The 13,124-nt window shown below is 38.7% G+C and overlaps 2 protein-coding genes across 2 annotated transcripts; one reads left to right on the top strand and one right to left on the bottom strand.

Annotated features, from left to right (window-relative positions):
• The first annotated feature begins 2,959 nt into the window (after nucleotides 1-2,959).
• Nucleotides 2,960-7,205, top strand: odf3l2a (outer dense fiber of sperm tails 3-like 2a). The gene is made up of 5 exons (XM_041813487.1): nucleotides 2,960-3,008; nucleotides 3,352-3,462; nucleotides 5,076-5,198; nucleotides 5,419-5,554; nucleotides 6,860-7,205. The coding sequence occupies exons 1-5, from the start codon at nucleotides 2,960-2,962 to the stop codon at nucleotides 7,203-7,205; spliced, it is 765 nt and encodes a 254-aa protein (XP_041669421.1).
• A 139-nt stretch (nucleotides 7,206-7,344) lies between these two features.
• Nucleotides 7,345-13,032, bottom strand: ebi3 (Epstein-Barr virus induced 3). The gene is made up of 6 exons (XM_041813374.1): nucleotides 12,747-13,032; nucleotides 11,879-11,993; nucleotides 11,678-11,768; nucleotides 11,174-11,291; nucleotides 9,483-9,646; nucleotides 7,345-7,675 (listed from the first exon to the last, which is right to left on the bottom strand). The coding sequence occupies exons 1-6, from the start codon at nucleotides 12,847-12,849 to the stop codon at nucleotides 7,520-7,522; spliced, it is 747 nt and encodes a 248-aa protein (XP_041669308.1). The 5' UTR covers nucleotides 12,850-13,032; the 3' UTR covers nucleotides 7,345-7,519.
• Between the last annotated feature and the right edge of the window lie 92 nt (nucleotides 13,033-13,124).

Below are 13,124 nucleotides of genomic sequence, written 5' to 3' on the forward strand. Positions count from 1 at the left end.
CTTTTAGATTTATGAGGGGAGCTCCGGATAATGGTTACATTTCCTCTCCATACTTCCCGTGTAGAAGCTTCCTCCTCCTAGTGACACAGCAGAGTCTTATTTCTGAGTGAGTGACCATGCTGAGTCACTGATGCTTAATATTTAACCTGCGTGGTTTTACCTGACATGGTCATGGAGCTGTAGCTATCTATCCATCTTTCAATCTGGACAAAAGTATTCACCTGCCTGACGATTACAACAGCAGGGACTGTAATGACATTGTATTCAAATACATGTACTCTAATATGGAGTTGCCCCCTCTTTTGCAGCTTTAACAGCCTCCATGTGTGTGAATTTGTGCGCATTCATTCAGTGGAGGATTTATGAGACCTATTGTTGGACGAGAAAGCCTGGCTCACAATCTCCATTACAATTCATCCTAAAGGTGCTCTGTTGGGTAGAGGTCAGGGCACTGTGGGCCAATCAAGATCTTCCGCATCAAACTCATCAAACGATGTCTTTATAGCCCTTGCTTTGTGCACTGAGGCACAGTCATGTTGGAAGAGAAGAAGGCCTTCCCCCAAGGTGTTGCCACAAGCTGAAGGACAGCATTGTCCAAATGCCTTGGTATGCTGAAGCATTAAGATTGGCCTTCACTGGAGATAAGATGCCTGGTCCAAACCCTGAAAGCAGCCCCACCATTATCCCCCCACTGAACTTCACAGCTGGCACAACACAGTCAGGCATTGTAATTTCCCCCAAAACCTCATAACTGGTTGTGCTACCTTTGATTGCAACAACTGTAAGCAAGCATTTGTGACAACTTGCAATGTGTAATAAACATCGCTGTTGAGGAATTTTTGCCCACTCTTTTTTGCAGAATTGTTTTAATTCAGCCACATTGGAGGCCAGCATGGAAACAGCATCTCAAGTCCGGAATTTGTCTTGGGCACTCCAAAACCATCACTTTAAAAAAAGGCACTTAGAGGTGGACTTGCTGGTGTATTTGGGATTGTTGTCCTGCTGCATAACCCAAGTGCCCTTGAGCATGAGGTGATGAACTGATGGCTGGACTTTCTCCTTCAGGATTTTTTGGTAGAGAGCAAAAATCATGGTTCAGTTAATCACAGCAAGTGGTCCAGCTCCTGAAGCAGAAAAGCAGCTCCAAACCATCATGAAATGCTGTGTTAGTTTTACACAAGATGTAATGGGACGCCATCCTCTTAGTCCATAGAATGTTTTCCAAATGATTTGGGGATCACGAAGAAATGAGCCTCTGTGTTCTTTTTGGCCAGCAGTGGTTTTGGAACTCTCCCATGGAAGCAATTTTTGCCCAGTCCCTTTCTTATTTTTGAATCATGAACACTGACCTTAATTTAGTCAAGTGAGGCCTGCAGATCTTAAGATGTTGTTCTGGGTTCTTTTGTGACTTCCTGTAATTTTGGTAGGCCAGCCAGTCTGGGAAAGGGTCACCAGTGTTCCTAGTTTTCTTCATTTGTGGATAATTGCTCTCACAGACCTTAAATGAGGCCTACAGGTCTTTATATGTTGTTCTGGGTTCTTTTGTGACCTCCTGAATGCATCCTTGCTGTGCTCCTTGATTAGTGTTGGTAGGCCGGCCGCTCCTGGGAAAGGTCGCTATTTTTCCAAGTTTTCTCCATTTGTGGATAATGGCTCTCACTACCCTTAACTGAGTCAAGTGAGGTCTGCAAGTCTGAAGATATTGCTCTGGGCTCATTTGTGATCTGTATGAGTCAATACACTCTGGGAATCATTTGGTAGTCCGGATACTCCTAGAAGGCTCACCACTGTTCCAGGTTTTTCTACATATGTGGATAATGGCTCTCACCATGGTTCACTGGAGTCCCAAAGCCTTAGAAAGGGCCTTGTAATCCTTTCAAGACTGATAGATGACTTTTAATTTCTTTAAATCTCAGCGTGATGTGCTACTTTTTAGGATTTTTCTTCACTGATTGTCAGCCTTAATGATTTAATTATTTTGTTAATGTGGAATTAAAGAGAATTTTAATGTTGAATCATGATTTTTTGCCTTGTAATCCCAAAATAGCCTATCTATTTAGTTAGGTGTGAAAAGCTGGACCATCCAAATGAAAATCAGAGGAAGTCTGATTGAAGGCCTTGAAATGTCATGGATTTGAGTTTAGAAAAGAACATTTGGAGTTGAAGCTCCAGAATCCACAGACCATCCAAGATCACTCTACCAGCCAGCAGAAAAGAAACAGCGGAAAATGTAGCAATTTCCAGTCCATTCAAGCTTGGATTGTTCATTTGCTTTTGGAGGTAAACATGTTGTTGTTCTAAATTTACTAAACACTACTTTGGCCGGCCAATCCAATCATTTAGAGATCTTGGACTGATCTGGAAATATGTTTTCCAGACCAACAAAAAGCAGGCCAAATTTTAATTCTCAGCAGCCCACGGTTTCATTACAGCTATCCTGAGCTTGTCAAATAACTACTTGCAACATAAGAGCCATGTAAGTCCTTTCATTTTTAATGGCTTTCGTACGGGGATGCTATTAGTTACAGCACACATACTGTAGTTCAATTGTAGTAACACAATAGCTTGGAATTGGATGACTAATGAATTACATTATGTGATTATAGTTGCCCTGCATTAAGACTTCAACAAAGCTGAATCTATGCGTTCAATTAACTTTGAATGGACATCAATTGTCACTACATCAGAGGGAAACAACCAGTGGCCGTCCTCCTTTAGGCCTTGAAAGACTTGATCTTTTGTCCTGAGGGGACCTTAGAAAAAGAAGGTGGAGCACAGGTTTGGGCGTACCCATGGCCTTGGTCAAGATAGGGTTTCTTCACCTAGCAGTCATGTATTATTCAGCCCTGGAGGCCGAGGATCACCTGGAGAGAGTCATACATACTAAAAGGAAGTGTGTGAAGTCAAAGAGGTTTCAAAGAGGAAGAGAAGAGGACAGAAGAAGAACGGCTGGCAGAGAATGCAGGAGGTGGTGAAGAAACGGCCAATAATCTCTGCAAGGGAAAGAGGTCAGTTTTGGAAGTCTGTGTTTGTGTGTGCATCCACATGGACTGTATTAAAGCTTAACTATTTCTTCTTATGAATTCTTTCACAGTATTATACAGCCATTGCTCCACACTTGTTTGAGATTTTCACTTTGTTTAGAATCTGTTCCCAAACAAGCAGAGGAAGGACGTTAAAATGCATGACCATAGAAAATTAGTCAAAGAGCTCCATATGGAAATCATCAGAGACAATGCGCTCCCCCTAAGCCAGAGAGCGGGGAGTGTGCTATATATACTGCAGCATGAAGCTGGATTTGTTGCATCATGTCCATCACAATGTTCCTCCTCCCCCTCCTCTTGTTGTCAGGCCCAGGCCCTGGACGCTACGCTTTGCCCCCTACAGTGGGATACATCAACCATGACTTCACCAAGCCCAGCAGCCCAGCTTACTCATTTCACAGCCGCATGAGCAGTGCCAGTGAGTTTTATTGTTCTCAGCTGCAAATCTTTTGTTTGTTTATTAACGGTTTGTAATTGTGCCTACTTATCCTTTTGCCTTTAATAGTAGAATCAAACACATGGAGTCCTTTAAACCCTCTGGTATCCCTACAAATTGCTGCCTCCTTTTCGTCCTAGTGTGCAAAAAAGTGAAAGTGAATAACTTATTTATGGATGATTGCAGCCTTGCTTATGTCATTGATTAGTAGCAACATTGGTTAAAATGCATTATTAGTTTTTTTGGTGAGGTCAATTATTCTAAAATACTCACATTTTTCACCCTTCTGTGCAAAAAATGCACACCTTTTAATCATGTTATAAATGTCATTCATTTCAAAATTGTTTTACTGTTATTGAATTATATTTTTCTCATTTAAAGTAAGCCCTAACCATAAATGTCAAATACTCATTCATTTTAATTTTTTTAACCCTTTAGATGCCATGTTTAATTGATGACGTCACTGCATTTTTAGATGCAAAATACACAAAAAAATGACTTTTTTGCAGGTTACTACATGAAAATTAGATAACTTATTTTTTTATTATTGCAGAGACACACTCACAGACTCACAGTGATCTGCACATGAACAAAACCTCAGAGAGTTAGTGAGAAAGGGAGCAAAGGGCAGTATGACACTGAAGTCTGGTGGAAAAACATGTATTTCCTGCCCTCGTCCATATATGGTAAAAGTGACGTCACAGGGTAAAAAAAATGGTCCAGGTGCAAATGTAAAGCCCCAACTCTCAAATGAAGCCCAGATACCAGAAAATGCATGATTCATGCCTTCATGGCGTATGGATCAAAGGAAGTGGTTTGAATGGGTTTAATGTGCATTTTTTTGCACACCAGGGATATAAACGCTGTAAAAAAGGTTTACTTTATTTATGTTGGGCTGATTGTTGTGGCTGGGACAGAATTTTGAAAATTGTGCAAAAATGAACAAAAAATACGATACATGATAATATTAATTGTGAAAGAGGACAAAGTTTTTTTTTTTTTTTTGTAAATATCAACTAAGTGTGCATTTTTGGCACAGAGGGTACCAGAGGGTTAAAGCTATAGGAGATTTTTTTAAAATTCAGCTTTATTCATAAAGTCTGGCAGTTACATTCATGAAATAACCAAATTTCAAACCTTACAGACTAAGCATGTATAAAACATAAAAAGGTTAGAGGCCTGTTGCATGATGAAATTATGCAATGACCTGTTTGTGAAGTAGTTATGCACATTTTTTTTAGATTTTGCGTCATTAGCTTTGGCTAAAACTAACGAAGGTACACTAGTTAGGTAGTTAGTGTTACTACATATGTAAGCCAATGTAGCTACATTAGCTTTTGTAACATGAGACTTAGCAAATGTATCTAATGCAATATAGCTTCTTAGGCTTTAGCCATGCTAGCTACATAAATTAATGAATAAAGGGGTTTATTAGATTTGCAGAACTGTAAAAGATGTATAGTCTTCAGCTATGTTATGTACGTTACCTATATAGTTTGGAGCTAACGTAGCCTCATTAACTTAAGCTCTATTTAATGCTATTGAGGAGATCAAAAGTCTTGTTTTGATGATTATTTGTGCATTGTTTCCTTCAGTGGTCTCAGTGGACTCTAGTCCAGGACCTAGGTACCACATTGATGCCAAGGTCACCCGCTTTGGGCGAATGGAAACCCCGTCATACTCCATTCTGGGCAGAGGAAGGCGCACAGGGAGAAAAGGTGATTAAGCTTCCAAAACTGTCTTGTTTACAGTGAGCTTGTTAGTTGTTTTGTTAAACCGGCATTGTCAAATTGTTGGCAAGTATAAAAAAAACTCATCTAACCAAATTTCCCCTAGTGGAAAATATAGTTGACGTTGAAGTAAAGAAGCAGATATTTTTTAAAAATCAAGTTAAGATATAAAAGAACTCTTCAAATCAACTTCTATTGATAGGTGAAGTGTTGCAGACCCCTGGACCGGGGGCCTACAGCCCTGAAAAAGCTCCTCCTCTCAATGCTCACCAGAGACCACCATCCTACACCATGGGCAGCCGTACCAGATACCGCTCAGTGGACACTGTGCCGGCACCAAACAGGTGAAGACTGCAAATATTTAAGGGGGCAACATTAAGTTTCTCTTTCTGTCGCATAAGTGGGATGGGGGGGCATTTTACTAATGTACAAGATGGATGTATCAAGATGGAGAGGGGTCTTGCTGCACACCACAGATCTCAGACGCCCCCTCTTGCAGACCACTACTGTGAGTTTCCAACTCTGTCAGATTGAAAATACATGGTGAAACTTTCAAAATATAATCTAATTAAACTTCTGGTTAGGGTTAGGGTGAGTGTTAAAGTAAGGGTTAGGACAACAGAAGTTAAAAGTCAAAAACCTGACTTGCAAAACCTGATTACAAAAAGTTAAGAAAAGCTGACTAAACAGTTTTCTTATGGGAAGAAACCTTGTCCTTCATGAAAGCAGTCTATGGCAGTTAACATGGCTGAGGCTAAAGCTAATGAAGCTACATTATGCTATGTTTGCTAGAGCTTGAACTGTTCTAGAAGTTGTAAAGGGAATGTTGGATGGTTTTAGCTCCATTAGCTTTAGCTAAAGCTAACTTAGCTACATTGGCTTATGTAGTAAAGTAAACTACGTAACTATGCTAGCTACATAGTTGATGATACTACATGTAGCTTACATAGTTATGTTAGCTTTAGCTATGTTTGCCAAGGTCACATTGCGTAAGCTACAGCTAAAGCTAACATTGGCTTTCATAGTTTAGTTACCTACACATCTAGTGTAGCTACATTAGCTTTAGCAAAAGCTAACAAAGCTAAAATTAGTTACTGTTTGCGTACCTATATGTAATAAATAAAGTTGAATAATTAAAAAAAAACGTTCTAAATAATGTACCAGCAAATTATGTCACTTATGTTTCTGACTGAGGTGGCATCTCACAGTAGTGGTCTGCAATAGGGAGCATCTGAGAACTGCAGACTGTCTGGGATTCTGGGAAGTATTGAAAGATTTGCTATCAGCAACAAGCCAATGCTGAAATTTCAAAACCTGCAGCACCACAAATGACCACTATAGGATATCATATTAGTCACATAAAATATGGGAGCCTAGGTGAAATTACCTGAATAAATAGTGTAACTGAACATGTTTATACCAAAAAATTGTTTGGGCTTTTATACACAATTGATACACAAACAGTGTTACGACTTTGAGTAAAAGGTGGGACTAGCTTGGCATCACCTCCAGCTGATCCCAGTCACTTAATTTAACTTTATTTAAAACTCAGAAATGGTGTACAATCAAAGCCTCAAACCCACAGCAGCTACATCTACTTTGTATTCTATGAACCTTAAACATAACATGTATTACTATCTTTTCTCCAGCTACAGTCTTCCTAACCTGCTGGGCTGTCAGATCCCCAACAAACCCTCCACTGCCAGCTTTAGCTTCTCAGGCCGCAGGAAGGTTGGAGCTCCATCAGAGGACCTCTCCATGAGCCCTGGACCTGCAAAGTACAACAGCATCAATCCAGACATCTACCGCCAGCGTCAGCCTTCATTCTCCATGCAGGGCCGGACAAAGAAGCCGAATTATTCCTCTGCCATTCCCGGACCGGGCACTTACAGCCCAGAGAAGTTTTACACACACCTCCCCAAACCTCCGTCCTGTACTATGGGCATCAGACACTCAGAGTTTGTCACCCCACTTGTGGTGCATGTTATGGACTGAAGGGACAAACTGGTTCAGTGCAAATGCTTTATTTTTGTTCATCTTTTCACACAAATATAGGAAAATTAAGTTAAATGTGACAACTTTACAATATAGCTGTTCCAAAGACATGCAACTCAATACAAAGTGGCAGCTTTTCTAATAAATATTTCAATATCAAAATATGTCCTTTTCATAAATAAATCAGAAAATAAATAGCTATAGCTTGTCTTGCTCATGTAGTTCAAACAGCAATGATTCATCCTGATCTTCAGTTTTCTTAACTGTTAGCTTAAAAAAGAGTTGTAAACAAAACAGGAAGGAAGATGGAGTCTCTACAGCCTCCCTCTTGGTATGGTGATGTTTACAGGTGAGCTCCAGTCACTGCACTCCCCCAGATCCAGCAGCTCTTTGGCACACACCTGGACCAGGTAAAGCCTTCCTGGTATCAGCCCCTTCACTTCAACCTTGGTGCTCTCAAGTGGACCCACCTGGAGTAGAAAATAAACAATATTTTAACATTATTATAGCAATAGTTCTCAACTAAATAAATCAATGAGCGATGATTTTCTAAAAAGAGAGTGGGTTTGTTCTTCTCAGCTTTGTGTTTACATGGGGCAGAACTATCCTTCTGAAAACCAAAAACCAAAAAAACATGACCTACTCTTTTCAAAACTGTTTTATACAGGCTGTGAACATGTTTATTTCTGCTGTTAATGTCTGCATTTTACCATGGGTATATGCAGCCAGCCTCTAGTGGACACTTGAGGAACTGCAGGGTTTTGCTTTTCCAAATTGGCTAACTTTCGCTGCTTCGTTTTATTACAGAAAATAATCTCCCCATCAAAACATTAAGTGTTATAATTTAAGCTTAAATTAATTAAAGCTTAAATAGAATTAAATAGAAATACAAAACTAATTTTTAGCAGATGAGTTTGGTAGGGTTGTCATAATACCAAAGATTTAAACTTCGATATGATAGTAGTTAAAATTAAACAGTATATATTAATACCAAAAATGGGTGTCCTGGGCCCCTAATATTGGGTTATTTCTTGATCTGAACTATCAGAAATTAAAAGCAAACTCCCCAATACATGAAGTCAACAATGTATCTGGCAAAAATTCCCAGTTTAATAAAAATCCTTATAAAAAATACATTTTTTTGTATATATAAAATTTCTTGGATGAGAAAATTCCAAAAATTCAATTAAAATATTTAGATGTAAAATTCTGTAAAAATTAATAAAAGAAGTAGAATAAAATATACTAAAAAAATTCCTGAAAATTAGCTTAGTTTCTGGAAAATCCCTTGTTAAACCTCTTGTTTAAAGACAGAAATGTACGGATATTTATTTTAAAATATCATTCCACCCCCACCATCCCAAAAAAAGGCAGAAAATTAAAATCAGTTTCATTGTAAAAATAAATAAATAAATAAAAAAATCAGGTAAAAATTTCTAATAAAAACTTCCAGTGATATCTTAAAACTGCCAATTAAAAATTTAAAGTGAAAAGAAGCATGAAAATGACTAATTTTCTGGATTTTTTGGTGAACATTTGTTTCAGAAATCTCCTGTTAAAAAAGATCTGCAAAAGTTCCTGAAACTTTCCTGAAAAATCCTAGGGAGACTTCCCAAAACTTCCCAAAATCACTGAAAAAAATCCTAAAGGTTCTCTAAATTGTTGTTGTTTCTGAACAGTCACAGCAAAAACAAACAAACAAACAAACAAACAAAAAAACAAAACTGCAAGCTCGTGCACATTGAAACTACCATTGCACTGGTACATTTGGACAGTGTGAAGGATTTTTAATGGATTGATTCCATTTATCCATTATTTCATGCATTTATTACTGGCAATTATTCCTCTCTTACTGGTATTTTTTAAATTTCATCAACCATTAAAATAACAGACAATGTTTTGCTTTAAAACACATGGTATCAAAAAGTACCAAAGTACTGACCATTTTTGACATTCACAGGAAGAAGTGTAAAATTTATATGAGTAAACCTGTGCTGTGTTTCTGTCAATTAAAGTTAAAGTAGATTAAAGGTCACTTTCATATACTGTATGTAACCAAATAACTTGAATAGAAATAATAATTCAAAAAAGAAAGAAGAAGATTGTTCTCAAATGTAGGAACTTCAAAAACTTTAAAGGAAATATTGTCTCGAGGATTTGGGTAATCTTGAACTTCCACATGTGGTATCTATAAAAACAGAGCTTTCATAACACAGTGGTTTCTGCACCTTTCCAGCCACGTGTCTCTCTGTGTGTTCTGATGATAATAACACTTACATTGACAAAGCCTGGCGTGCCGCTGTTTCCCCACTGGTACTTCAGGTGGTATTTTAGGGGGAAGATATCCATGTTAGCCCAAGTGGGGGGAGGTGACCACTGCACCAGCAGGTTTCTGTTATTGTGAGGGGAAACCCGCACATCTACAGGAGGATCGGGTTTCACTACAAAGAGCAAGCAAAGAAAGACAAGTTTATTTGAGTACAATCATACAGTGCTGTGAGAAAATACTTACCCCCTTCCTGATTTCTTTCTTTGTTTTTTCTTTCGCAAAGATGTCACTTAAATGTTTTAGATCATCAAACAATTAATATTAGACAAAAATTACCTGAGTAAATACAAAATGCAGTTTTAATATAATGATTTCATCTATTTAGGGGGTAATGAAAGCCATCCATAACGACCTGGCCCTATGTGTAAAGTTACTACCAAATTTTTTGGAAAGCTGAGTTCAATTCCACTAGCTGCACCCAGGCCTGATTGCCAGACCTTTTCTGGGGCTTGTGGACTCCAGCAAACCACAGTAAGAGCCATTATCCACAAACTGAGAAAACTTGTAACAGAGGTGAACATTCTCAGGAGCAGCCAGCCTACCAAAATTACTCCAGGAACACACTGATAACTCATCCAGCAGGTCAAAAAAGAACCAAGAACTACGTCTTAAGATGTTCAGGCCTCATTTGACCCAACTAAGGTCTGAGAGCCATTATCCACAAAAGGAGAAATCTTGGAACAGTGGTGAATCCTCCCAGGAGTGGACAGCCAACTAAAATTACCTCAAGAGCACATTGTAGATTCATCCAAGAAGTCACAAATAACCCAGAAAAATATCTGAGTCTTGCAGAACCCATGTGACTTAATTAAGGTCAGTGAGAGCCATTATCCACAAATGGAGAAAACTTGGAACAGCGGTGAACCTTTATGAAGTGGGCTGGCAACTAAAATTACTTCAAGGAGGCATTGATGACTTGTCCAGTAGGTCACAAAAGAACCCAAAGCAATATCTTAAAACTTGCAGGCCTCACTTGACTTAATTAGAGTTAGTGAGAGCCATTATCCACAGATAGAGAAAACTTGGAACAATGGTAAGCTTTCACAGAAGAGGCTGGTCTACCAAATTACTCCAAAAGGGTATCAAGGACTCATCCAGGAGGTCACAAAAAACCAGAGTAACTTCTTAAGACTTTAAGGCCTCATTTGACTCAGAAAAGGCCAGTGACAGCCATTATGCACAAATGGAGAAAACTTGGAACAGTGGTGAACCTTGAATGTGTGGCCATCAGTTCATGACCTAAAACATTTTTGTGTAGATGAGTGGGAAAAAATTCCTTTACAGTAATGTGAACGACTCTTTGCTGCCAAAGGTGGCACAACCAGTTATTTGGTTATGGGAGAAATTCCTTTTTCACATTGGGCCAGGTCGGTTTATAAATGAAATTATTATTCAAAAATGGCATTTTGTACTTACTCAGGTTATCTTTGTCTGATATTTACATATGTTTGATGATCTGAAAAATTTCAGTGTGAAAATATGTAAAAAAATAAGAAATCAGGATGGGAGTGAATGTTTTTTTTATGTCACTGCACATGTCCTTCTTCATTTGAATTATAAGCATAATTTTAATACCACAGTTTATCAGCAACATTATCTTCCTTTTTAGGATTGTGCTATTTATAGTCTCAACTCTCACCTATGTCCTCCAACATGAAACTGGCCAAATGGGAGCTGCTGGCGCCTGAATAAACTGCTGTGACGTTGATGATGTAGTCAGTGAGAAGCTTCAGGTTTGGCAGGTAGCAGTGCCAGAACTAAAAACAGACACACAATAATAAGTTACACTCAATATTGTTTACAATTGGGAGTTTTAAACACAATTAGTACTATATATGTAAAGCCATGAAGTTATACAAAAAATAGGGAAAAGCTGAGGAGGAAAAACTTAAATCAATGAATATTCAAAGACAATACTACATATGTTTCCTTTTTAATGGCAGAGATATTTAATCACAAGTCACAAGACAAGCGCATGTGAGAGGGGTTTCCCAAAAATACGCCATGTAACTCAAACCATATTGGAAATGAGTTTTTGGATCATTGTAGTCGTATAAAGCAAGTTATTACTATAAATTTCACTACAATAATTAGGCTTAAAAGATTATGTGAGTCAGTTTGTGATGGGGAATTAATCTTTTACCCGTTGAGATGAGGCCGCTGTCAGAGAAGAGAGCGAAGAGCCAGGTGCAAAGACATGGCACTCTTTGGTGACCGCCTGCCTGTGCCTCTCACTAGAAAACATTATACATACACGCCCGTGAGTATAAATACACATGCAAAGCCATGGCAACTCTTTCTTACTAGATAGTGTGACTGTTAGAGGATTCATCCCCAGTTTTACCTGTAGGTGGCGATGTAGTGCATTGGAGGGGAAAGAGAGGGTTCAGGCCAGGAGCAGAAAGTCACATTTGGATAACTGGCACACCAGCAATGCACCTTGGGAGTGGAGGGAGGGTCTGAAGGGAGAGATTGTTCTTGGTCATATATGTGCAACATAAGCAGAGCAAATAACAGACATGTTTGTATGTTTTGTGTTTGCATAATTGATTCTTGCTAATTTGAATGTCATTTTAAATGTAAAATCAGTTAAATATAAAAGAACGGCTCTAATGGCATTATGCAGGAAGAAAGTATATCTAAGGCTGATCGAAGACACAGCAATATATCAATGCATGCACCTTACAGATACATGTCTCAATACAGATGTTACAGAATCAACATGGCCGTAAATGATACACTAATGCAGAAAATCACATAGCTTTAAACTGAAGCTTGTATAATGCCAAACACAAAGGCTTTCTGGGTGAAAAATAACACAAAATTTTGACAGAGTGTATAATTGAGCCAATATTTTTCCATGCCCATTTTTACCTCTGAAATCACTAAATCATACGGAGCAACTGTACCCATCTGTATAGCCAGGCTTTCTCAAGCACGTCATGCTTAAAAGGGCAAAAGACACTAGAATCACTGCAGGCTAATGCCTCTACTATTGACAAGTTTAAGCACTTAAACTTGTAGCACTTTGATTAAAAGAACAATCTATCAAGACTGACAACCAAAATTCAGTGACTGATTGGGATTAAAGGATTTTAACCATTTGGCCTCCTAATTAATGTGAGAATAACGTTTTTTGCTGTTTTTGGTACAAAAAAAGATTTAGAAACAGTGTCAGCAGATTTGTCCCTGTCCCTCAGATTGATACTTACTCCCTGATGTTGCAGTCACTCTCAGCAGATCCACTGCTTGGCCTCCGAGAACACACATGAGGAGAGTCACAGCAAAGCACGCACCACCAACCATCGCAGCCATCAGATATTCAAGCAGGGAAAAAAGTTACCTAGGGTTGTCTTCTGAAAAATGTCGCAGTCACTAATGCAAGATATTCTCTATTCTTTTGTTGTTCTTTGCTCTGTCTTTGTTCTGCAGCTGTCTGCTCCTCTCTGCATGTCAAAGTTCAGAGATAACAAGCTGAGTTACAGTCTGCCGACGACTCCTCTCTCTGTCTCTGTGCTGGAAAAGCAGCTGATCAACACTTTAATAGCTGGCGTGGTCAGATTGAAAGAGGAACAGCAAGTGTGGTGTAT

The sequence above is a fragment of the Cheilinus undulatus genome, linkage group 18 (genome assembly GCF_018320785.1).
Source record: "Cheilinus undulatus linkage group 18, ASM1832078v1, whole genome shotgun sequence".
Classification (NCBI taxonomy): Eukaryota; Metazoa; Chordata; class Actinopteri; order Labriformes; family Labridae; genus Cheilinus; species Cheilinus undulatus.

Bases quoted from the DNA above. Each gene is read 5' to 3' on its own strand.
- odf3l2a (XM_041813487.1), top strand. From the start codon at position 2,960: ATGCAGGAGGTGGTGAAGAAACGGCCAATAATCTCTGCAAGGGAAAGA. The intron at 3,463-5,075 runs GTGAGTTTTATT...TGTTTCCTTCAG, and splicing joins CAGCCGCATGAGCAGTGCCA to TGGTCTCAGTGGACTCTAGT. The intron at 5,199-5,418 runs GTGATTAAGCTT...TGATAGGTGAAG, and splicing joins AAGGCGCACAGGGAGAAAAG to TGTTGCAGACCCCTGGACCG.
- ebi3 (XM_041813374.1), bottom strand. From the start codon at position 12,849: ATGGCTGCGATGGTTGGTGGTGCGTGCTTTGCTGTGACTCTCCTCATG. The intron at 11,994-12,746 runs GTAAGTATCAAT...CTCTCCCTTCAG, and splicing joins AGTGACTGCAACATCAGGGA to ACCCTCCCTCCACTCCCAAG. The intron at 11,769-11,878 runs GTAAAACTGGGG...AATGTTTTCTAG, and splicing joins CACTACATCGCCACCTACAG to TGAGAGGCACAGGCAGGCGG.